Here is a 27,347-nt window from a genome sequence, read left to right as displayed (position 1 = left end):
CGTCCAGTCTGCTATGAAGCATGTGATAGCAACATAACTCAGTTGCATGACGAAAGCATTAGAATCCTTTGGGTTTCATTAACAATTTATCAAATGGGTTTCTATATTTTATATTGATATCCTTTCGTTCGTTATCATTAATTTTCGCATATCTCAAGCGTCTCCAATTTTAAAACGAGTAAGACAAGATTGAAGTCTCTCTATACTTAATAGTGTACGAACCCTTTACCGTCAGAATACGGGCTTACAGTGATTTGACAGGCGTTCAGATTTCGGGTGCAAAAGAAGCACGTAAGATCTGGCTCTATGCGAATGAAAGTACAGGTTTCTGTTGCAGAAACAACTTCATTGAGAAATACTTATTTTGGGCAAAAACACGCGAAAAAACAATAGCAAAGAATTTTAGTAAACCGAACGGAATGTTGATGGGCAAATGACGAAGTCTCAGTGATCACCCTTTCGGCATATCATGGATTTAAGAACAAAAAGTAGTTATCCTTTTAGGCAAAAGTTGAACAAAAGACGATCACTGGAACAAATTCTCCTTAAACCTTCAAAGTATTTCTCTCAGAAAGTAGGATGTTATCCTTTGTTTCGAAATTTAAAATTGTGGAACTTTTAGCATGCGGTAACATTTGGTACACTGCAATTGTAAAAGGTTTGTCTAAACGCTATACCACCTTAATAGAAATAGATTTACATTTATCTGGAATTATAAATTTGAGCCCTCAGAATTCTGCACATTAAAAAAAAAAACTACTTAATGACAACTACTCTGCAAAATGGAAATTAGTCGTAAGATATTGGATCGGTCTACAGTTGAGAACATATAACCCCAAATTTTCGCCTAAACAAACGTACTCAAACTCTTTTATGTTCGTAAAGTCAATGATATGTGCATGATCATTTTCAAAGACTTCACACACAAAAAAAAAACAATTCACTGTTTTGGTGCAAGACATAGGAAGATTACGTAGTAATTAGATCAGAAAAAATTTGGTTTAGAACCAAAGATCTAAACATTATAAGATATTGACTACTGTAGCGTGTGGAGTATAATACACAATAAATTTATACACAATTAACTACATTTAACATGATATTTTATTCATAAAATACAATTCCTGAAAGAATTGAGATCCAAATCACGCATTTTCTCAGGAGAAATCGAAAATAAAGACCAATTATTTTCCCAATGCAAATTAAAACACCCGTTGGAACATCATGTGATCAAGAGGATCGAGAAACTTTAAGAAAATTCTACTCTTGAAATAATGCCTTCTTTCTTGGAGCCTGTACACTAATTTGTTGCTGTTTTTCTAACGAAACAGCAAGGTGCTTGCTTTCATCTGTGAAACTGAATATCTCATATTGCTAAGTTTGTCATGGACACCCACATTAAATCCATCTGTGAAAGTGAATATCTCACATTGCCAAGTTTGTCATGGACACCCACATTAAATACCATTTTGCAATGACATTATCAAATGTATCTACTATATTCAGCTGTACAATAAATGTACATCCACTTGTACGCTGTAAAATAAATGTACATCCCACTTGTACGCTGTAAAATAAATATACATCCCACTTATACGCTGTAAAATAAATGTACATCCCACTTGTACACTGTAAAATAAATGTACATTCCACTTGTACGCTGTAAAATAAATGTACACCCCACTTGTATGCTACTCTGCTACTGTCTACTCTTATCTTGCAACCGCATTGGTTATTTGTGAATTTGCACATCTCATATCACTAATTTATCCTTTGTGAAATGTATATCTCCTATTGTTCGTTTGTCATACAAATCCGCATTAAACCCCATTGTGTTAACGCATTTGCCATATCTGTTATTCGTCGGTGAAATAATGTACGTCCCACATTTTTTGTGTCATGTGTACACCGGATTTGATTTAAACCCACCTGTAATGAGTATGTTTTTGTTGTTTCCATTTCCAGAGAAGCTGTATTCCACAATGTATTTTTAATGTACGCCTGCACATGTGATAATTGTGATAAATATAAATATTAAATAAAAATATATGAAAAATAACCACTTCCTCCCTCCACCCCACAAGACCCCCTGCCCCCAAAAAAGAAAACAAAACAAAACGTGATCCACACTGGATAACTAATAGTACTAATATTAGTACCCTTACTCGTACTTCGTGGACAGGGTACTAACTTGAGCATATACGTGTTAATGGAGCAAGCCGGGTGTGATTCACACCCGGCGCTCTTTTAGCTTAATAATAACACTTTAAACATATTCCTTGCATATAATCCAATAAATTGAGTAGTCCTCTTATTTAATACAGGAAGTATCGAAAATCATTGTAGAAATAGTTGTAAAATCTCGTTTAGCTTTTTTAGCCGATATTTTCGTTTAGATCGTCCGCCATTTTATTTCATATAATGATTACTTCCGACCTCATCCTCGTTTGTTTGTGTGCCATATAAGGACATAGACGCCTTATTTGGAAATGTAAACAAATCGTAGTAAAAATTTGGCGCCGTTTGGGTCAGAAATTCTGCGCATTAAAAGTAAATACGATTTATCGGCAACTTTGAAATTCCACCAAGAAGCGATTATTCGCACTTGATTGATAATAATATAGCGTAGAATATCCAAAATATGGTCTGGCAAGCCTTACGTAGAAAAGGGGTCATGGCGAGAGTCTCGCGTTATGTCATGGCGGACAGGATAAGGTTAGAGTAACCATGCCAATTTATTTTATCGTGTAAGGGCTTAATAAATTCAAATAAGCCACACTTCTTTCACAGCATGATTATACTTGTGTAGTTGATTTCTACAATGTTTGTTTTTCTGACTTTAGTGATGATTTTTTTGGCTCCATTACATGATATGGGATCAGTTATTAGCCTCAACCACAACAAATCAAGTTGAGGCTACGACATCGTAGCTAGATAACTAACTGCTCTTTGATCCGAGTTATAAAGTTCCGTGTAGATCTGTCGCGGTGTTAAGGCTCAGTTATTATAATCTGTGCATATTTACAAAAGCAAAATTACTTGAAACATATATTTTAAAGCTGTACGTGCGTCATCTGCCTTTTTCTAAGCGGGTCGTGTATGAAGGAGTAACAAGACAAAAGCGATTATAGTACCATCGTAGTTTATTTTACCACTTAAATTCGTTTAGGCTTTGAGAAGAAATTTCCCTTTAAAATCAAAATTATGCTATCAATGAGACAGGTTTCAGCGCTACTTAATTGGGTTTCGTTATGTGTGTAAGCTTCCGTTTTCTATCTGTTATTGATGCTGCTCTGCCATATACTTCTCGCGGATCATGTGTATAACAGTGTAACGGGTAACACTACACTGGAAGTGCGTAAATACTAGTGACGTTATACACCAACTTGGCGACAAACTTGACTAAGTGTCGTCCGGCTGTAAGCATGCCACGGAGATATGAGATATTCAGATTACATTTATATGCACGTTGTATTCAAATTAGGGGTGTGTGACTAAATTTAGTATATTTTCTGAAGAGTGTGAAAACTGACTCCATGATATCAATTAAATATGGACACGGATACCTACAATGAAGAACCAAGGGACGAGCCTCCATTTAATATTATATCAGTTACAATTTGAAGGCTATCGAAACAAATGTAATGCGTTGCTTCCTTGTCCATTTTATGAGGAACTGAGAAGATAATATTTACTGCAGAAGTATTGTTCATGACCTAATATAGCCACAGATAAAAGACATTGTCCTCCAATTAAGAAACAATCTCATGTATGTCGACCGCTCCGGTGACCTAAATGGCTAATAGCGTCCGTCTCGGATGCGGGAGGTCACGGGTTCGAACCCCAGACGAATCGTACCATACTACATGTCAGCGGCCTGATGCTCCAGTGCTTGACATCACTATAAATTACCACAATGCAGACATCGTGGTTATATGACTAAAATTGTTAATGAAGATCACGATAAAAATCCAGAAACACACATAAATGAATTGTCACAATTTCTATATCTTGCTCAAAAGAATAGGTGACAGAAATAAATAATTTTGTTCAAGTATTTGTTGATTACTCTAAGTACAATATGTATATTATAGTTAATGTTCAATAGAATTAAAAATAAATATTTTATTTGACCTCTACAGTATGGCATAAGTTCGTATCGTCGTATTTGTTGCTGGAAATTGATTTATCAGTTTAATACTAAATAACGTTTGTGTTGTTTTCTTCTGAAATTTCAAAAACTTGCCTTCCTGTCGCAGTTTTGTTTTTACTTGCAGGCGTATCAGTGACTAAGTATTATTGTAAGTATAATAGAAAATGTTTTCAGACATTGTCTCAGACAACCCTGCTTGATATTTTAGCTTACGAATTCCATCTATATGCAGGAGATCTAGTCCTTATCTAGCCGAAGCACAGAGATGACGGACTTCTTTTTAACGGTAATCTGAAATAGACTTGAATAGCTTAATATGATCTCTTTTCAAAAATATTATCCCAATTTGAAAGATTTTTATTTTTCATATTAATGCCGCTGAGGGGCTAAATTTCAGCCCCAATCCAAAATATCAGTTTTGGAACATTATAATATTTAACATAATAAAATCTCAGTTGGAGTATCATCAGTTGTGTACCATGAACGAAGCTAATTTTTTTAATCACTTTCAAACTCGTGAAAACGATTTTTTTAATAAACAAAATCCGTAATGGTCTTTTGTATATTTCAGTTTACCAAGGAATACACGTACATACATTTCAGTTTACAAAGTTAGATATATCGGTACATTTCAGTTTACCAGGGTAGACACATACATACATACATATCAGATTACCAAGGTAGACATTTCGGAACATTTCATTTTACCAATGTAGACACATCCACGCATTTCAGTTTACAAAGGTGGATATATCGGTACATTTGTTTATAGAAGTACACACATTCATCAATTTCAGTTACCAATGGAGACGTATCAGTATATTTCTGTGTACCAAGATAGATACATCGGTACATTTCTGTTTATCAATGTGCACAGTTCCATACATTTTTGTTTATCAATGTACACATTTGCCTACATTTCAGTTTATCACTATACACAGTTCCATACATTTCTGTTTATCAATGTACACAGTTCCTTACATTTCAGTTTCTGTCTGCGTGGGTTCGAGTCTCGGATTCGGCCAATGTGGGTATGTGAGAAAGTTTGCCAGGAGCTTCTCGTGGGTCGGTTGTTTTTCCCGGGGTTTTTCCGGGTTCTTACTCTACCATTTATACTGGCTACCATATATCGCCCATCTTGTGCTAAAAATGGCGTTAAACCCTACAACAACAACATAAGAGAATCACTGGAACGATTGGGGGGTGGATGGGGTTTGGTTAAATATTTGAATGAAGTGTATCACCAGTTTATTCAAGCTTACCAGTAGCTTCTCGTGGGTCGGCGGTTCTTTTCGGGGTTTTCCCGGATTCTTCATCCACCATTAATACCGGCCGCCATGTATAGCCTATCGTGTGCTGAAAAATGGCGTTAAATCCCACAACAACGACAACAACATTTCAGTTTAGCAAGATAGACATTTTGGTATATTTATCAATGTACACAGTTCCATACATTTCAGTTTATCAATGTACACAGTCCATACATTTCAGTTTAAATGAACACAGTCCATACATTTCAGTTTATCAATATTCACATACATTTCAGTTTATCAATGTACACAGTTCCATACATTTCAGTTTATCAATGTACACATTACATTTCAGTTCAGCAAGGTACACATCTCGGTAGATTTGTTTATTCAAGTACAACAGTGTTTCCAAACTTATAACATTCGCCGTACCCTTTTTGGGACATCGTTCTGATCGGCTTATTCCTTCCCCCTTTGCCGTTATTTTTTTTATATAGTGCGAATTTAAGTGGTTTATTTTCTGCCACTTACCCCTTCAAACCCTTTCGTGTACCACCGGTGGTAGGAGTACCACACTTGGGAAACACTGAAGTACAATATAATGAGTAACATCCTATGCAGCCTTCTGAGGATATCCCAATGGAGCCTCAATGATGCGTACACCAAACAAGCTACCTATAAATAATCATGTAATACATCATTTTCCCGCATGACACACCAAGGACAAATTAGTTGAAAATCAGTGAAGCGTCCAAAACATTAGACCTATATGAAATCTTTTAACATTAACATGTACATTTGACGTGTATATACGAGTAAAGAAATACACTGAAAGTTATTTTTCCCCCAAAGCGACGATGCAACACTATTCGTGTTTTTTTTTTCCCTTTATGTGACCGTCTTTCTGTTTGCTTACCCAACAAACTAATCAACGCTCAACTGGACCTTCATGACTGATCATGTAAATTTAAAATATAATGTTAATTATCTTCGAATACAAGGTATATTTGTTTGGGGGTTATTTATCGTGCAACTCTATTACAAAGGGAAAAAATCCTAGTTAAATATATTGCTACTCAGGTTAGCCTGATTTCAGTCGAATAAAGCAGTTCCTCCAGGGCCTCAGCCTGGGAAAGGGGGGGGGGGGGGGAGGCGGCACCGCAACGCAATAAAATGGTACGTTTTTTTTTTTTTTTTTTTAGGTTTTAGGGGGGAGGTTTGTTAAGGCTAGGGGTGTCCTGTTTCTGGCAATAATTCCCTTGCCTGCTACCATCTTAATCCGGCTTTTACAATTTATATAACTGTAATGGTATTTTTTATGTTTTCATAAAATGATGTGTTTATTATATTTACTTATTCGATATATTTTTTTATCCTCTGCAGTATAACACGCATTTGCGTCCTCACGTTTGTAGCTTTGTAAATATAATACTAAATTAAGTTTTGTATTTTTTTTCTGAAATTTTGGAGGCTTCTGCATACAGTTCAATTTTGTCACCTGGAAGAAAAGCTGCCTAGTGTAATGTTGCAGTGAAAAGCAGGTCAAAATTACTGTTGTGGTTGACAGAGTGTATTTGTCTTAGATCATACAATGCTGCGTGTAATTTTTTAAATTGTATCCTGTTCACGTACACCGTTACGTCCGCCATAATTATGTCTCTCTTGCCTTAAATCGGAAAAGAGACTTGGCAAAATCAACCTCGATTACAAGGAACCTATCGGGCAATTTAGCTTAATTTTTGTACGTGAAAGTAAGTATGAATATTTAATGGTGACAGCTGACAAGGATACGAATGCTTTATTATGAACGATGTTTTTTTTTTATATAGAAGAGATTGCTAGTGAACAAATTGAAGCTTGTAGAGAACAAATTGCGTCCTTATTTCCTCGTATGACCGCTCTCATGACCTAGGTGGTTGCCTCGCTCGGCGCTCGGTATTAAGTGGTTGATTTAATGGTCGGCCTGGTGTTATGGATAATGTGACTGGATGGGAAATGATGCTACATGTTATCGGCATGATGCCCCAACGCTAGACATCACTCTAAACTTTCTCACTGCAAACATCGTAGCGATATGTCAAAATTGTTAAAGCTCTTAAAAATCCAAAACCACGCACGTTTCCTAGTATGACCTGCTAATTGCTCTTTGTTCCCTTTCTGAATAACTCGCTGAAATGCTTTTTCAATTTGCTCTTTTTCCAGCCCATATTTGGCATTTGATTTATATATGTTGACAAAGTGTTTTTTTTTAAAAAATTATTTTTAAATACCAGCTTTATCTGAGTACATTAGTTTTATCATACCAGCTTTATCTGAGTACATTATAGTCCTCATCATACCGACGTTTTCAGGGTACATTGCAGTCTTCATCATTCCAGCGTTGTCTGAGTTCATGACAGTCCTAATACCAGCTTTATCGGAGTACATTAGTTTTATCATATCAGCTTTATCTGAGTACATTATAGTCCTCATCATACCGACGTTTTCAGGGTACATTGCAGTCTTCATCATTCCAGCGTTGTCTGAGTTCATGATAGTCCTAACAACAGCTTTATCTGAGTACATCAGTTTTATCATACCAGCTTTATCTGAGTACATTATAGTCCTCATCATACCGACGTTTTCAGGGTACATTGCAGTCTTCATCATTCCAGCGTTGTCTGAGTTCATGACAGTCCTAATACCAGAGTGTCCTGAGCACAATAGTTCTTATCTTAACAGCGTTTTCTCAGTACATCAGTCCTCGTCGTACCAATTTTTCCTTTTCGTGGCAGTTCTCTTTTCTTTGACTCTTATTAGTGATATACTTGCAGCATGTCAATATTAATTCCTTTCTTTGCCTCTTGAAAGGGGAACATTACACACCGGTATAAATAATCCTTGTTTTACATTAATGCATTTCGAAACAAAGCGGCCTAGTCTCTTTTCCAAATGTATCTTTTACGAAGAGATTTGCTTCGTAAACTCTGTCAATCTGTTTCCCAAATCAGAGAGAGAGAGAGAGAGAGAGAGAGAGAGAGAGAGAGAGAGAGAGAAAAGAAAAGAAAGGAAGTTCAATCCTCTTGAAAGAGGTGTCACTTGATGATGATGAAAATACAGCTACATGTTGGGGAAGCTTGGCGTGAGAGAGCACACGGGTCGAGCTGCAAAGACAAAGCTGTTTGAGCTTCTGGCCAGCAAAACTTTATTGAAATACTCAACATATAAACTTACATTTCAATATCAAACTACAACAAGCTCAATTTTCGGATATAAGAAATACATATAAAACTACGATATTCTTTCGCTTACCAACATCATACTTGTATAATAACTGCCATTTGTAATTTAATACAGATAATTAAATATCGAATAAATTCACGGTAGCAAAAGAATCTAAAATTCAATATTTCAATGGCAAACTTCGTTATAATTGTTCAGACCGCTATATCACTGATATTGGCATATCTCTAATGACTCCTAGGAACTCGTCAATATAGCGTTCTAGAAAATATGATCCCTTCTACAAGGTTGGTAATGTTAGGACTAGCCGGCCTGGTGTCGGGATAATGTGACTGGGTGGGACATCAAGGTGCATGTCTGTGACATGATGCCCCAGTGCTAGACATCACTATAAACTGCCACACAGCAGACATCGTAGCGATATGACTGAAAAATTGTTAAAGCTACGCGAAAAATCCAAATCACACAAATCAGTTAGAATCTGTTACAAATGCATAATTTCCTCTGTGCTCGTTTGAAGTCCTATGGCCAAATTACGCGGGGTAATGACCAACTTAGATACATACACATTAACCTAGGGCATCTTTTTCGGCCTTCTCAAATTACCAGATGAAAACATTACAAAAACTAATTTAAACCGGAGACACGTACGATTGTTTTATTTTTTATTTGTATGAATATTACAGCGCTTGGGCACCTCCGCGGTCAAGATGGAGCTTGTTCTGTGCATTTGATAATGCTGTTCAGCCGTGACAATTTGTTTAAAATTGCAAACCCGTGGTTTCACGAGGGTGCCCGTCTTAATCTTAAACCGCGAAGACACGGAGACCATTAATGATGAAATTTATAAAGCTGTTACAAAGATTCTCGACACGTTAGAAAAATATACCATGACAAGATCAGGTTGGACTTCGGCTAGATGTGTGGAAGGATTGTAAATTTTCCCAGTTAAAGCCTTTCATCAAGTCATATATTATCCAAACGACAGCGTGTATTCTGTGGCGAGCAGTGATCAAGGTAATGAATAAGGATAATCAATTCGAATGTGCGATTTTGTCTGCATTACATCATGCTAGCGGTAATACAGAGCAGCCGGAGATTTATCGAAAGTACATGTGTGAACTTAAAGTTTTAAAACATAGAATTACCACCGTTAATATGTTCGCTTGGAACAATGTACAAAGCAATGAGGCTGAGGTTGATTTGTTATTGTTGAAGAACATAGACGCCTCAGTGGCGCGGTTTCATTACGTGTGGATAAAATGTTTTCCTCAAATGGTGTACAGGTACAGTAAATAGGAAGGGAGAAAAGTTTAATGCAGAAGTTTTATGCGTGTTTGTGGCACTCAACAGTTGCTAGACGATTATGATTTCTGCTGTAGTGGAATCTGTGAAAAATCGCCCCTTACGACCATGTCCGAAACTAGCAAAAACATGTTAAGTTGGTTTGACTTCGCTTGCGAAGATTTTGGAAGTGGCATATTGATATCTATTGTACGCGCACTGGTGACTGACGATCCCAGTACGTGACATGCACGTCCATCCAAAGGCTGCAGGGGAATGTCTGGGTTGTGGTGGGTGCTGACGATGGTTCCAGGCTTTTTCCTCGCCATCGTGTTTCTTCCAAGATGGCTCGTCTGTTTTGTTAAAAAGTGGCAGTGGCCCGATGAACTGTACGTCGTCAGCTTTCACGGTCAGCAGCTTGTGATGCCCATCGGCGGTGATCGATGCCACAGGTGGTGAGGGTCTTTTTCAAGGGGTTTTATATCTCGTTTGAGGTGCTTCTCTAACACGGTGGCCAGTGGACAGCTCGCCATACAATGCGATCTTTGGCAGGCGGTGATCCTCCATCCTGGACACGTGCCCTTCCTAGCGTAGCTGTATCTTCATGAGCGTGGCCTCAACGCTGGTGATCCCTGCCTGTTTGAGGACTTCAGTGTTGGTGACGAAGTCACTCCAATGGACGTTGAGGATGGTGCAGAGGCAGCACTGAAGGAAGCGTTCAAGGTGGTGGAGGTTGCGGCTGTAGGTGACCCAGGATTCGGCGCCATACAGAAGGGTGGTCAGTACGACATCTCTGTAGACGCTGATCTTTGTATCTCTCTTGCGACTGACTTTGTGCCACATTCATTTAGAGAGTCTACCGATGGCGCTGTTTCCCTTGGCCAGTCTGTTTATTTCTTTGTCGATATTGACATCAGAAGATATCACATAGCCCAGGTAGGTGAACTAGCTCTGTCTGGTCAATGAAGATGCTTGGTGGCCGGTGCTCTTCCTTGGGAGCATGCTGGTGAATTACATCAGTTTTCTTTAGGCTGACCTCATGACCAAAGAGCTGGCAAGCTTCGGCAAAACAGGATGTTACGCGCTGTAAGGCGCCTTCGACGAGGGCAACAAGGGCGTCGTCGTCTGTAAAGAGAAATTCTCATTTCATTTAGCTGAATAGGGACATATAGGTAGAGGAATACATTGTTTATGGAGTAAGGGCTATTTAATTTAGCTGAATAGGGGCATATATGTAGAGGAATGCATTGTTTATGGAGTAAGGGATAATTAATTTAGCTAAATAGGGGCATGTAGGTAGAGGAATACATTGTTTATGGAGTAAGGGCTATTTAATTTAACTGAATAGGGACATGTAGGTAGAGGAATACATTGTTTATGGAGTAAGGGCTATTTAATTTAGCTGAATAGGGGCATATATGTAGAGAAATACATTGTTTATCTGAGGAATCAAACGAAGTGCATCAGCTATTTTCCCTTACCGTAATAACTAAAAACGACTGTTTTATATATCTTCTAAAATAATAATGCAGAGATACATGTTATAATAGCGGAGGTAGAACAGGCGGAACAAAGTAAAAAAATTTAAAAGGTTGTCATTGGTGACATTGATGGATGAACTGTAGATTGACACTAATGGAAAAGTGCACAGATACTGTGACTCGTGTATCTACGTTAGATTAAAAACCGGCCCAGACTTGACATTAATGTAAACTATATAACTAAACGAAATATAAATACATTTAAGTTTGATACTGTTCGTGCCCAGCGTTACTTATTATCTGCTTATTATGGCAGTTCCCACGATTATGCACATCACCTTAAGTCACAATGCATCGCGCAGATTTTGCAACATATGGACTGGTCCCTATAGGATGTTCTGTACATAATTTTTGCTCCTGATTTCTTTCCATTGCACATTTTCCCCCCCAGATATCAAGCAAGAACAAAGAATGCAGAATACGTGGAGGAACAATGCTCACGAGTATTTTGAGAAGGAAACTGGAAGAAAGGTAGAAGAGTTCCAAGAACGAGGAGAGGTAACAACCACTATTTTTCAGATTAGCAATACTCTAGTCTCTCAAATTTTTTCTTTCTGTGAAGCCATCATGATCATGCTGAGTGAAAATGGTACCTAAAAAGTTGGACAATATTAAAACTCACCAGTTTCCCGTGGAATTTGATACTGCATGTACATTGTATACAGTTGTCAAAACATCAAAATATTTATATCAACAAAGTATGGAGTCATCGGGGATGAGGTGGACAGTTAAATAAATGCCAAATTTTGCACGGCTTATGCACGTGCAGAAATGTACTAAACGATAGAATCACTTATATATTGCAGGTTCATGTAAGAGTTTAACGTTGTTTTTTTCTGATTTTATCGTGATATAAACTGTCATTTGCCGATTCACACAGCAAATAACGCACCTGCTTCATAGAGGCAATCTAAAGTCTGCATACAAGAATTCGTTATTGTTACATTTCACAAATGACGTCACAGAATGACGCATTAAATAAGCTAATGTACAGCTGGTAATGGCAACACGTCATAATTGAAATTTTAATTATTTGTTATGTTATTTTGTTTGCATCATTAAATAAAACAGAAATCTTAATTGAGCGTAGTAATACATGTTTGTGGTTTTTCTGTTACGTAGCTATTTATTGCATTTGGGATGTACAGCTTGATCGCAGTAAGGTCATCCTAATACCAGTCCTTCAACCAATGGTAACCAAATTTATTCAATTATTTTTTTTTAAAAATGTAAGAGTGTTGTTTTCCTTTAATGCTTACTTCGTGTCTGCCTTCACTGGCAGTGTTTATCTTATGCTGTGCACGTGACCCTATTTATAGAAGTGGAAAAGTAGTTCTCCTTCAGTTCATACAGAAATGAACGCAATTCATTTTGATCACGTTGTAACATTGTGACCAATGGAAATGTTACTTTCCTGTATCAGCTACTGCCATTGCAATTATTTGCCTGTGGATCGGGGGTATTTCTCGGTGCCTTTTTGGGGCTCTTCCGCCACCAAATATACTGGCCGCCATGTGCTGAAAGATGTCATTAAACCCATAGAACCCAAAAGGTCATAGACTGAAGTAGATTTCATAATACATAGCCTGTTAGGTGGCTGACTTCGTGCATACATGTACATTCTTGGTCAGGTTTTTCTGTGATACTCTGGTTTCTTGTATACTGTATCGGTATTGCTATACCTAGAATCACAAGTCTTGACGAGTACTACATACACACCACAAAGGTAGGTTCCTGTGACTCATATTTCAAGCTTAAATGACGTTAAAAGGTTAGTTTTAAGTTTTAAGTCCTGTTCACGTAAGAATCATCAACTAGATGACTGTAGTCATCTCTGTTTAGGATCACACCCATTACAAGAAAATCATAGCATTACAAGAAAAGGTTATCATGAGCTATGTTTAAAAATTTACATTTTACTGGCTTAGGCCATGTGTTTGCATTGAGCCCATGACCACAGTGTTTCGTTTTTGCACTATATATATGTTCAGTTTTATGATTTTACCTTTCGTAATTGAAACATTTATGTAGGTGATTTTACATACCTCTTAATGTACCATATCCATGCAAAGAAAGTTCTTCTGGTCGACATTTCACATTGTACTGGCTTGCGTTAAGGTTTTACACTTTTTATGTACCTAATATTATATATAAAGTCACGAAACTTGGGTATGAAATTTGTTGAGCACTACTCCTTGCTATCATTAGCAGATCATTATGGCACACATTTTTGTACTTCATTGGCATGGTCTACATATTGTTTCATGTTCATCTCTAATGTAGAGAATGGCGAAATTCATGATATACATTCTTTATGTATATTTAATTTGTATTGTGTGATTGGCATTTATCAATTTAGGGTTGGAGTTTGGGTCTATCTAACAACAGATTATATTGTAATTCGTGTCTATGACTTTAGATTATATATTAAGATCATCATTACTTGGAGGTAAACATGTTTATGTGGCCTGTTGACCTTGGTAGTTTTTAGAAGGGATCATCCTATGTGAATTTGATGGGAAAATGATGCGGTAGGTCGTGGGTTCGGCTGAGTCATACCAACAACTTATAAAAATGCTACCAACGGCTGCCTCGCTTGGCTTTCAGCATTACGAGGTTAGTGTTAGGACTGGCTGGCCTGGTGTCACGATAATGTGACTGGGTGGGACATAGTGTTACATGTCTGCGGCATGATGCCCCAGTATTAGACATCACTATAAACTGCCATTCTGCAGACATCGTAGCAATATGACTGAAAAATTGTTAAAGCTACGTTAAAAATCCAACACACATACACACACACAATTTTGGGATTATTGTGAATTCAGTTTAGAGATATTTAGGATAATATCATTGTGATACATGAAGATTATTAGGACGTCAGCACCATTCGAGGCTCTTGGTTTATCAGCACATTCAGTATTGGCATTCTTTCAGAACACCGTTAGAATTCGTTTGTAATACGTATACTTTTGGACTTGAGAGAATTTTCAGGACAATTTATAATTTAATTACAATACTGTAGGTTCTTTTTAAATTTTCATTTTGTATTCTAAGAAATAAATTGTTTATTGAATTTAACAAAACTTGTTGGTTTTCGTTCCTTTCTGTTGCTTAGTTTAGTACCATATATTCGTAATATCTGTGATATTAACACATTCTTTCAATAAGAGAAACTCATTGTGACCTATATATCCTCTCTTACTGACTTTGGTAAAGTGTTTGTACTTAGCTCATATCCACGCAAAATTTGACGTGCTATATAGATATTATCCTACCTAGGGTCACACAATTTGGTGAATGGATGCATCTTGATAATTTCTACATCCTTATTGCTAAAAGAGGTTTGTGTCCTGTATTTCATGGCTCAGTGACTTTTTAAAATTTTGTCTCACAGTTGATTTCTTTGGGGTACTGTGTAAGTTCCAGTCCTGAAAGATAATGGAATGGGATTCATCTCTGTTTATACTATATCATTACAACCAAAGATGGCGGTATAGCTATATTCCAGCACAATGCAGGCTAACAAGTTATAATTTAAAAGTTAAAAATATTTTAAAAAACAAATTGAATTAGTAAAGGGCTAACGTATCCTTGTCGCAATGACTTTAGTCTGATATTGATTGCTATATATAATTAATGTTTTATAATATATAGTTAATATTTATAATATATAATTAATGTTTATAATATATAATTAATGTTTATAATATATAATTAATGTTTATATATGCAACTGAAGACTACAATCCGCGTTGTAGAGTTGAGCTATGTTATTTTAGCTTTGATCGCCTTTCATGATGTACACATTGACACATACATGTATCAAGGCAGTGGAACATCAGACCTGTGTAAGCCTATATTGGCATATTTTATAATGTAGTAACATTTGTAGAGTAGCGATAAATATTGTTTAATGTATTTGAAGCAAATACTGGTTCAGTTATTAGCACTGCACATGTTCGAAATGTCAAGAGATTGACTTCTTATTTATACATTAATATTTGGAGGATGAAGAAATAGTTAATATAAATATGTTTCCATGGTTAACTTTGCAAGTCCGTTATATATGCGTTGGCATCTTTCAAGCATGTGACTACAGTGTGTAAAATAGAACCTCAAATGCGGTGGTATTTATTATGAAAAAACGTGTATATTTATCATCCAACTGTAGGGTTAACATCCATGTGTCCGTAATCGTGTGCGTATGTAAAAAGTAGTTTGATTTGTCAGCGTGATTTTCATGCAAAATCATTTGCCATAAATGGCCACTTGTTTAACGGTCTGATGTAACTGAGGTTGTATCAGTTATTATTGGAAAAATAATAAGAATTTGACTTATCTGAAAATGCTAAAATGGTCTTGTTTATCTTTTCGACTACAAATCGCAAAGGCAAACGACGCCATCTTTCCAAGAGCATAGGTGGAGAAACCGCGTAGCAATGTTTACACTCGTTAGCGCGAGATACGCATGTCCACCATGAAAAATGTCGGACCTGCATTTGTTGCGATCGTGTGTTACTAGTATATATGCAAGTATAATATACAACTCGTTATCAGGGTAATAATGTTTTCTTTTACATTTTTATGAACTTATCTGAAACTGAGGAAACAGTGAGAAACATGTTACTTTTTTCCCCTACAATTTAAGTCATGAAGGGTAATTGAGATATTTCGTTTGGATAGACACAGAAATACAACGCTAGAATATACCAATAGAGTAAAATCCAATATCAATATTTCCAACAGAAACCAAGTCTGGTCAAAAGAGCCACCCTCCAGCTTTTTAAATGGAAGCATCAACTCGTTGCATCAGGTGATAATACATGGGGCAATGAGGTCCAAGGATATGCTGATTTTGAGGCTGATTCCCCGATTCCGGATTTTGGAATATTCGCAGCAAACAGTACAAAGGAGATCAGAATCAGATTTTTTAATTTAACCAAAAGTGAAGACAGTGCCGCAGACTTTAGATGCTCGTTCCTAAAATTTGGAGACTCTGAGGAAGCTGGGCCATTGGATATGGCCTTCATGACGGGGTCTGCTTCTCCATTCAACGACGTTGAGACTTTGCAGGAATTTCTGACTGGTCTGCAAGCTGGACCAGCGTCTCTGAAAGCATGGGCGTTGCGGCATCCGTCAAAGTAGGTATACACACCTCGCATAAAACAGTTATGGTCATGGATTACAAGGCATCTAGTCGTTTGGTCAAATTTCTTAGGGCCTCTTAGCTGTCAGATTTGTTGTACGTGTTATACAGGTACTTGTCTTTTTTGTATTTTCTTTTGAATGAAGAACGAAGTACGAATATCTCAATTTATTTTTTGTGTTCGCTTTGAAATGTGTAAAGTTGATAATTGACAGAACCCGTCCGATGCTATCGCAAAAATGTATCAGGATATAGGGCTACTGTAATTAGAGATTTTTACATTTGAAGACCATTGCCACACAATAGTCAGTCGAAGACAAGAAATAGCAAATTTTAAGGGAGCAATTCGATATTCCGTAGAAGTAAATTTGTGATTCAGAAGAAATATCAACCAAATTTTCAACCATTTGAGTCGGCTGTCTGAATGTATATTACATGACTCGTACGTTTATCATGCAAGACTTGTATCAATGAATAATATAACGATCATGAATGATGTTTTCTGATAATTTACTGATCATTTTCGTGAAAAGAAGGTGAATTAAATCGATTTTTTTGTGTGTTTTAGTTATTATAGTTTGGTCGATGGTCTAAGGAGAGAGCCAAAGGAATGGACATCACTAGATTATCACAACTATGTGACTTATTCATGCACGACGAAAGAAAACGTCACACGTCTGTTCCGATTCCGGTTGATAGGATTGGGGAACGTGGATGAATCAAAACTGTCGACAGATGAACAAAAACATCCATGGTAATTGTATTAGTATTTGCATTCCCATGTGAATTCATACCATATAATCATCTTAATTGCCACACGCTACACCCTTTTCCGTCGTGAAGGAAGCCACGAGTTGGACTAACCGTCGTACGTAACTAAAGTTTACCACTAAGCATCATTATCACAATGTTTTTTCAGGTAGTCCAAAAGGCTGGATTTCTTGGAATGTGCATGATCAGGTAAAAACATCTTCCGTTATCTTCCAAAGCATGAATTATCAGTAACTTACATCGCTCAGTAAACCATAATACTTATCAGTCAAACGATTTGTAAACTTAAAGAGTCTCTACAAATACATTTTAAAACAAATACTTGTCATATTCTCCAGGGATTTGGTACGGACAGACTCCAAAGAAAAGAGTGCACAAGGAACATCCCTATCAGAGAGCCTTCGACGAGTTTCTGAAACGTATCCAACCATGATGCTTCAGGTCCAGTTCCGGGATATAATGTCCGTATCCGCCCCTGACAATGTCGTAGACCCGTCTGTAGTTTGGGATGAAAAAGAGTGTCCATGGCGAAATGTGGCTACCATTGTTCTGACATACAATGTTTCGAATCTCCCGGAGGAGAGAGCAAAGTATAGTTTTGAAAAACTTCCAGAAGGAGTTCGGCTGCAGACGCTCTCGAACTCAGTCTCGTACCCAGAATTAATACTTTACCGAGAGAGGGCGCTTTTCTCATCAACCAGAGGAAGAATGGTGACTGAAGAATCTGCTTCAAAGAAACCAAAAATGACAACATATCTTATTCATGTGGAGACTGGATTCTACTTGTTCTCTGGAACGAATGCAACAGTATCAATAGCTATCTTTGGTAAGTATTATGTTACAGTATCTTGCAAACTAATCGTAAATTGGTCAAACAGAAAAGTGAAAATTCAGCATTGACTTGCAATGATTTCTGTCCGCTTAGAATACTCTTTGATAACGTGCGTGTTTTGTTTCTGCCACCAGAGTTCCACGAAACAATGCCACGAGATACCCATTAGAAGTGTCTAAGCATCCGTCCAGAGGATTATTAGTTGTAAAGACTGTCATGTCGATAATATCCAATATAAAATGTTCTCTTACTGGAATTGAAAACAATCTTCATTAAAGTATTCAATTATGTAATTATATAACACATCAGAAAACTTCGAATGCATATCAACAACATATTGAAACGACATACTGAAACATATTGAAACGACATGTTAAGTTTCCTTTTATTTATGAAGGCTTTTACAGATTGCGAAAAATAACTCTGTATCTTTGCTCAGATTGCCATCGGAATATAATTTGAAGTAGTTTCTTTTAAAATGGACATCAAGAAAGGAGCAAAAACATCAACCGATTAAATGAAGAATCAGGAAAACAGCCATCAGACCAACTGAGTTAAATAAATTTAGTTTCAAACAATGGTAGGTAAAATGAACTATCTTTCTCTTCTTAAAATCTTCTTCTTTATGTAGGCACCAAAGATCGGACTAAAAGACTTGTCCTTGACAAAAGTTTCCAAAACGACTTCGAAAGAGGAAGCAAAGATGCTTACTATATAACAGCGCCAACTGTCGGCGAGGTCAAATTCATCAAACTCTACCTAGTGGGCGGATCAATCGGTCGAGAATGGTACCTCCGGAGCGTAATGATCTTTGATCTGGAGAGCAGGATATCGTATGACTTTCCTTGTTTCCGATGGATAACCAGCACCATCACGCTTCCAAGAGGAAACGGTACATAGACTAGATATAGGTTTAGTGGCATGGCTCCATATTTTTGTAAAATCTTCTTTGTTGTTGTATTGACTTTTTTTATTTTTGTTTGTGTAAGGTCCTAATGAAGTGGCATGTATTGTGTTATGATATCCGTTCCCATATGTTGCCAATTTCTTTTCCGCTCAATGTCTCGATCTGTCCACCCTCTGCTGTTACGAAACTTTATGGATGGCTTGTTCTTAGGATAAAGTAGAAATTTATCGATCTCGAGCTTTAAGGCTGAAAAAATAAAACACGGTTTCTGTATAATAACTCCAGTTGCCTACCATCTATAGTTACGAATCACTGAGTGAGACTAGTACATATGACAAAAAATAACCTTACGGGTTCAGGGTCAATACGTCAAGGCTAAAGGCAACCTGACTGAAAGAAGAAAAATGGTTTCTGCACAAAACTCTTTAACTCGAAGTCTCCAGCATCTACAGTTATCAAACTTTGCGGATGGCAATAACTTGGGGTAAAGAAGAACTTTATTGGTCTTGAAGTCAAAGGTAAATATAGTCAGATGATTCAGATCAAAATTAAAAATTTGCTGCACTTGGGAAGGAAGATTCCGATCCCTTTTGGGAGTCAGAAGACAAGGTCACAGTAGCTAAAAGTAAAAATGGTTCCCGCACAATTATTCAAGTCTTCCAGTATATGCAGTTACTAAAATTTGTTGATAGCTGAAAACCCTTTCGGTTTTGGAGTAAAAAATTGTCTAAGGTCAAGGTCATTTTGACTGAAAGAAACAAAGGGGTTTCTTTATAATAAAATTAATTATACATTTTGTGGTGGGTCATATTTCAAGGTCATTACGACTATATAATGGATTTTGTAGGGGATTTTGTAGGATATCTTTTATTATATGGTACATTCCTTGAACAGTTATTGGATGTCTTGCATTTAGGGTAATAAAGAAACCCTTTGGTTTCCTGGATGAAAAGTACAGAAACCAAGGCTGTGGTAGATCTTAAAGAAAATAATGGTTTCTGCACATTCACAAATATTGGGAAGTTAATAGAATAGATGGATGCCTCAAAATGAATTAATCAACAGCAAAAAGGGTTATTATATTATACGCCCGCCCAGTGTTTACTAGTCCTCGATATACGCACATAACACACTCTGATTTTATATAATTTTCTTGCAATTCCAAAATAACCTTTACATACCTATGTATTTTTATTTTTCAGCTGTATTGCCACAGAAGGAAACAGATCCGGTTTTGCAGCGTGTTCGGAGAATGTGGTTGGCAGATGAACAGATGGTTGTTCGTTGGAAAACACAGACTGGTTTACCAAGCATCATAGGTATGAATTTGACATGACACCACCTTAACGCTTCGTAGAGAAAGCCTGCGACCTAGGAATTTTTATTGTTCGAATTGGAAATGTGTACGATGAACTATCAATATTTGAACAATCAATATTTGCAGGTGAAGCTTCTTTTTGAAATCAGAAAATGACCTTTCGACTAGTGTTTTTGATTAGGCAATTGTTTTAGAACCTTTTGTCAAAAACGGAAAAATATCAGCCTTTTAAACGGTTATTCCGTAGTGTCTCGTGTAATCCGTAGTGTCTCGTGTAATAAGAAAGCGTTTTTGTTGTATATTACGTCAGTCTAATATGGCCGATTCAGATATCACATGGATGGTACATTGACTCCCAAACACTCGTACATTTAGGGACTTTCACAATATTCTTCAAATGCACATTAAACTTGATTTTGGATTTAAAGGAAGGGGATGAATCCTAGAAAACATTGACTTGAGAATCACCAAACCGTCGCCCAACTACTAAAATGCTCTCAGAAATCGTTGTTTATTCATAATTCGGATGGGCTACTCGCCAGTCGTCCTGGGCAACGGGCTGTAAGCCGGTCTTGTCCTGGGAAATGATCTGTTAACCGGTCTTGTCCTGGGAAATGGGCTGCTAACCAGTTCTGCCCTGGGCAAAGAGCTGCTAACCAGTCTTGTCATGAGCAATGGGCTGCTTAGCAGTTTTGTCATGGGCAATGGGCTGCTAACCAGCCTCGCCAAGGCAATGAGCGATCCGTTAAATAATGACACATGCTGTTCTTAGCTTGTCAGAATCAGAGAACATGGGCTGCCATACGAGTTAGACACTTGGACACATTATATTATGTAAAATATATACATTCAACATTTTATAACATCATAATTTTTATACAGCGTTCGAAAGACTTTCAGTATCAACCAAACGTATATCTCCAGTAAAGTGATTTTAAAAAAATTCCAAGAAAAAATGGTTTAAAAGAAAATTGTATGCTAATGAGATTGTGTCATTCGTTGGTAGTTACATAATATACAACGTAGAAACAAATCTGATCCATGATCACTTAGGATTTATAATGACAAAACGTTTATAAAGAAGGGAATATGTTTCTACACTGATTGAAGGAAATAACAACCGAAAAATATTCCATATAATAGAATCTTTCCATGGTAGTCGTTGAAGCTAAAATTTAGAAGAAAACACGTTCCTTGACCACCATGGATAGTGTCACGAAGAGACCTGTATAAAGAGGTGTCTTATATGGATTGAAGGGAAAATATGAAATGACTTAAAATATTTAATGGAACGCACCTTTATAGTATATGCGACCATTCATAATAGGTAAAATAAAACTGCAGGCATGTATAAACCGCACAGAAACACATTAAAGAGTTCATTGATTAAGGTAAAGTTTGAACTTTCATCCCTTATCAATTTGAAATGAATTTCGCTAAGGTTCATGGGATATCGTTGTAGACTATTCCGCATACAAGGACTTGCCAAGAGATCTAAAATATGCTACCGAACGGGAATGGGAAAAGAAAGAGGTTATTGGATTCTATGCAATCAAGCTGAAAATCCACAACTTTTTGTCTGCCCTCGAAGCTTTTGATGATTTTGAAGATTTTAAGGCACTGACAGACGTGTTGACTAAATCAGAAGTAGCAAAGGCTATCACAGCCAACGACAACTGGAAACGAGACGAGGAATTTGGGAGAATGACCCTGAATGGAGTCAATCCAGTCATGATCAAGAGATGCCAGGCACCTCTAGACAATTTTCCAGTGACAAACGATATGCTGCAGGGATTTCTGCAAAGAAATTTGAGTCTTGAACAAGAAATGGAGGTATCTTTGTGAAATGATATTTACATTCCAATGAAAATTTGAAGTACATTTGATGAGTGAATTGTTACTTTTCAGCAAAGTTTTACGTCGTAAAAATGTAGGATAATCACAGCTTAGTACAACACAAGATTGTTTCTGAAATTGTGGACCAAAGATCTATGTACGTCTGTTTAAAAACAATACATATGAAAACATTTATCACTGCACCACACAGTGATACTAAGTTGTTATAGAAGTAAAACATAAATATACTTCAAAACTTATTTTTGTAGAAGAATGTCCCGTGGTAATTTTCATCCTCTTTTGGAGAATATCTTTCAGACTTGCTAATCAAGTTTAAAATTGTTTTACATAGATATGGTATCGATGTCATGAGATGAGGAACTTAAGGATTTAAACATTTATATTTTAGGCAGGGCACATTTACTTACTGGATTACAAAGTGCTACAAGGAGTTCCAAGGAGAAATGATCGGTATCTTCCGATCCCCCTCTGCATGCTGTATGTACGACCCGATGGCGCCTTGGTTCCCATAGCCATACAATTAGGACAGTCTCCCGAAGAATCAAATCTAATTTGGACCCCACATGACGATGAACTAGATTGGCTGTTCGCCAAGACATGGGTTAAAACAGCAGACATACATGTGCATGCCCTGAACACCCACTACCATCGAGCTCATAGAGTTTCGGAGGTGTTTGCTGTGGCAACGATAAGAAATCTTCCACCGGCTCATCCTGTCTTCAAGCTACTGGTTCCGCATTTAAAATATACAATTGCCGTGAATGCAGTTGCTTTAGAGGTCCTTCTTGGAGGCGAAGCTGCCGTCTTCTACAAAATGCTGGCCATCGGGGGTCATGAGGTGAAGATGCTTGAGAATGGATATAAAGAATTCCACTGGGATCTTCTCAACATACCGAAAGAGTTTGCCATGAGAGGTGTGGACGAGCCAGCCCTTCTTCCTAATTATCATTACAGGGATGATGCACTCAGCATGTGGAATTGTATTGGGGAGTTTGCCTCGAAGGTAGTTAATCTCTATTACAGCTCAGACGCAGATGTCAAAAAGGACCACGAGTTGCAGTCCTGGATGAGGGAAATCAAGGAGAAAGGATTGGTCTCCTGGAATGAGGATAATGGTGTGCCAAGAAGCGTTGAGTCGGTGTCTCACCTCAAGGAAATCCTGACCATGATTATCTTTAACGTGTCATGCTATCATGCAGCTGTCAACTTTGGACAAGGAGATTACTACATATTTGGTCCAAATTATCCGAGCGCGATGCGAACGCCACCACCCACGAAGAAAGGAAGTACAACGATGGCTTCAATGATGGCGGCGCTGCCCGTAAAAGCAGACCAAGCTTTGGCAGTTGCATTTGCCAATTACCTTAGCGCCTACTCTGAAGACGAGGTATGTAAACTTATTCATGCAACATGTTGCAGTTCGTTGATATCACGAGTCTACTGTGGTGTTTACTTCGCTTGACTATTTCTTTTCGCAATCTCACGTATGCCTCTTAAATTCGGCCTTTTCAGTCTTGCTTTATTAATAGAACATTCTCGTGTATAAGAATTTTAAGTTGTTTTCTTTGTCAAAGTAGGCGATTAGAATAAACTGTGAAGGATGCTTTAAACTCTAATAATCCATATCAGTTTACATCAGTGATTGTGTAAATTTAAGAAACAAAATTGGAACATAACTACCTATCAGTTTATCAGTCCCGTTTTAATCAAGTTTTGTTAAGTGTATATGTGTGTGGTTTTATCTTTTATAAAATCCCAGAAGATAACCATCAATTATTTTCGAAGCGTAACATTTCTTTTGGATTGCTAGGTGTATCTCGGTCAGTACCCAGACGCCTATTTCGCTGAGGCAGCAATGCGGAGGGTAAAGGATGAATTCCAACAGAGCCTGAAAAAAATTTCCGAACAGATGAAAACCCGAAATCGGAAAATGGATGTTCCATATTACTATCTACTTCCGGAACGGGTGCCTAATTCTGTCGCTGTGTAGTTACAATAGGTTGTCGAATATATATAAAATATTCATATAAGAACTATCTATAGTCAAGGTTATTTCTCTAATGAGCATGTGTACAGCTTACAATAAGAAAAAGTAGTGAATGTGACATTGTTTTCTGCAAAGTATATAATTCCATCTCTAATTATCAGCACAGGGACAATTTTAAGATATTCATACATCATAATCAAGAACACTTTTTCAAAGTTCACCCTGGTTGAACGATGTATACTTTCGGGTAAGTTCCACAAAAGCCTGCCCTATAATCCTAATTAGGAAAGCTAAAGACTTACCCTTTAATCTTAAGTAGGAAAGCTCCATAAAGACTTGCCCTTTAATATTAAGTAGGAAAGCTCCAGTAAGACTTGCCCTTTAATCTTAAGTAGGAAAGCTCCATAGAGACTCATCCTTTAATCTTGGGTAGACTTGACCTTTAATCTAAAGTAGGCAAGTTCCAGTAAGACTTGCCCTTTAATCTTTAAGTAGGCAAATTCCAGTAAGACTTGCACTGTAATCTTTAGTAGGAAAGTTCCAGTAAGACTTGCCCTTTAATCTTTAAGTAGGCAAACTCCAGTAAGACTTGCCCTTTAATCTTGAAGTAGGAAAGCTCCATAATGAATTGATATTTTGTCCCAATTAAGAAAAGACAAATGAGTGTCTTAAACAGTTGAACCCCCCCCCCCCCCATTTTCACAAGCAAATGGCGGCGATCTTTACAAACGCTGAAGAGACAGGCAAATTGCAATGGGTCATGACCAAGAAGAGTTTAACATGTTGAACTTTATATGGTATATATTTTATGTTAAAAACCCCCCAGTTTAAATGTAATGAAATATAATTCAGTGTTCTGGCAAATTTTGCAACAAAATTCAATAAAGTTCCATCTACGTTTGCAATCGGTTCTTATTACAAAGACTATTTTCCTTTATAACCATTTTGTCATAGTAATGAAACCGTAGTTGTAAAGATCGTTCGTTTAATTTAGAGGAGTTATTGCCCTTGTCTTTTCCTTGTCAAACCATCACATATATAGTAGAATAATACGTAGGAAATATAAATCTATACTTCATATCTAATATTATCGTAATAATTGTAATCTAGACTTCCTATGTAATATTATAGTAATTATTTGTAATCTAGACTTCCTATGTAATATTATAGTAATTATTTGTAATCTAGACTTCCTATGTAATATTATAGTGATTATTTGTAATCTAGACTTCCTATGTAATATTATCGTACTTATTTGTAATCTAGACTTCCTATGTAATATTATAGTAATTATTTGTAATCTAGACTTCCTATGTAATATTATAGTAATTATTTGTAATCTAACTTAAGATCTAACATTATCGTAATTATTTGTAATCTATATTATCGTAATTATTTGTTCAAGTCTGATACAGGGCTTAGATGGCCGAGTGGTCTAAAGCTCTCGCCTTTACTGATCACTGTCATCTCACCTGTCCGCGTGAGATCGAGGTTATGGCACGGCCAATGGGGTTATGTGAAAAAGCTTTATAGTATCTTCACGGGTATCGGTGTTTTCCTGGATTCTTCCTCCACTTGTTATATTGGCCGCCATATACCGCCTACATTGGGCTGAAAAAATGCCGTTAAATCTAAAACATCAACAAATTGGATACATATTTTCTGCATTCAAAAGTGATTATTCTATAGATGTTTATATACTATCCTTCTATATATTCCAGGCAAAAGTAAAATTCTAAGAAATACGAGTGTCATTATGCAGGATAATAAAAGAAATTTGTGTTAGCTGGAAACTGCTGTTACCGGGAAACGTATGTTGGTGTCGGAAACTGAATCTTGCTATAATGATAAAATGTACCATTGAACACTTTTTTCCGTAAATTTTTTTATCGGAACTAGAACATTCTGTTGCAATGAATATCGTTAAACGAGAGTAGACTACCTTAAAATTTGCAATACTGACAGTATCTTAATGAAATGACACTGTGATGCAGACATATTTCGTTTTAGATCTGAAAGAAATACCACTTTTTATTTGGACCATGATATATCCCGTCAATAATTAAAGCTAGAGACATTTTGCCATCAATACCTTCTACACGAGTCTGGAAACAGTGACGTGCAATCTCGTCTCATTATATATTGCAAGTTCTTCACATATAATCTTTCTACTTGACTGTAGTTGTTGTTGTTGTTATAGGGTTTAAGGCCATTTTTCAGCACAAGACAGGCTATACACGGCGGCCAGTATAATTGGTGGAGGAAGAACCACGGGAAGAACCACCGACCCACGAGAAGCTACTGGCAGGCTTTCTCACGTACCAACGTTAGCCGAGACTGAGACTCGAACTGACGCAGACAGAGGTGAGATGGCAGTGATCCGTAACGGTGAGCGCTTTAGAACACTCGGCCACTCGGGGCACCCTACTTGACTGTAGAAAAGCCTGCCTATATGCTGGCTCAATACAAGACCTGAAAAATTTGCCATTTTTTGAGTTTGAGTAAACATAATTATATACCTAAATATTTTCCTGGTGTTCTTTACGTCCAAGCACAACTATTTTCAGGGAAGAAATAGGTTGATTACCGAAGTAACTAGGTACAGATACACCAAGAGAAACCCATATGCATAGAGACATACGAGACATTAAATAAATGAGAGGAGCAATTTTAATTAGAAGCACGAATATGTGTAGAAAGAAGAACATATTACACTGGGATAGAGGTGGACCTTGCACATAATAATGCCTCTGCCGGAATGACTAGAATATACACCAAGGATAGAAGCAATGAACAGACAAGGAAGAAGACAGTATATATCAACAGGGTTGGCCGAGGACGATTCAAAGCCTGCTCATTACTTAAAGACAAATTCAAAAGGTCAGAGGTATTCGGTGTGACAAAATTACAGCCAATTGTATTGTACAACCCCATCACGTGAGTACAAAGAGCATTATGTTGATCGTGTGATAAAATTACAGCCGATTGTATCGTTGTACTACCCCATCACGTGGGGGCAAAAACCGTTCACATTTGCAAGAAACGATGGATCTAGATAAGTCGGTAAAAAGTCACA

General features: G+C 37.1%; 1 protein-coding gene across 6 annotated transcripts in view; it reads left to right on the top strand.

The window, feature by feature from the left end:
* The window catches only part of LOC149786212 (polyunsaturated fatty acid 5-lipoxygenase-like), a 68,823-nt gene extending 42,028 nt beyond the window's left edge, over positions 1 to 26,795 (top strand). For 5 of the 6 annotated variants that reach the window (XM_089976587.1, XM_089976585.1, XM_089976584.1 and 2 more), the window contains 9 exons: positions 11,842 to 11,948; positions 16,200 to 16,594; positions 17,168 to 17,353; positions 17,709 to 18,196; positions 18,834 to 19,094; positions 20,312 to 20,428; positions 21,890 to 22,260; positions 22,673 to 23,671; positions 24,095 to 26,795. In XM_089976587.1, the coding sequence (XP_089832713.1) occupies positions 11,862 to 11,948; positions 16,200 to 16,594; positions 17,168 to 17,353; positions 17,709 to 18,196; positions 18,834 to 19,094; positions 20,312 to 20,428; positions 21,890 to 22,260; positions 22,673 to 23,671; positions 24,095 to 24,274 (3,084 nt within the window). In that variant the 5' untranslated portion in view covers positions 11,842 to 11,861 and the 3' untranslated portion in view covers positions 24,275 to 26,795. Of the gene's footprint in view, positions 1 to 4,277; positions 4,302 to 11,841; positions 11,949 to 16,199; positions 16,595 to 17,167; positions 17,354 to 17,708; positions 18,197 to 18,833; positions 19,095 to 20,311; positions 20,429 to 21,889; positions 22,261 to 22,672; positions 23,672 to 24,094 lie in introns of all 6 variants that reach the window. The other variant, XM_089976588.1, reaches the window with a different exon arrangement.
* The last annotated feature ends 552 nt before the right edge of the window (positions 26,796 to 27,347 follow it).

Source organism: Sinohyriopsis cumingii, chromosome 12 (genome assembly GCF_028554795.1).
Source record: "Sinohyriopsis cumingii isolate HCF-2022 chromosome 12, ASM2855479v2, whole genome shotgun sequence".
Taxonomy (NCBI): Eukaryota; Metazoa; Mollusca; class Bivalvia; order Unionida; family Unionidae; genus Sinohyriopsis; species Sinohyriopsis cumingii.
The sequence above is the reverse complement of the archived record's forward strand: the minus strand, read 5'-3'. Positions and strand labels throughout refer to the sequence as shown.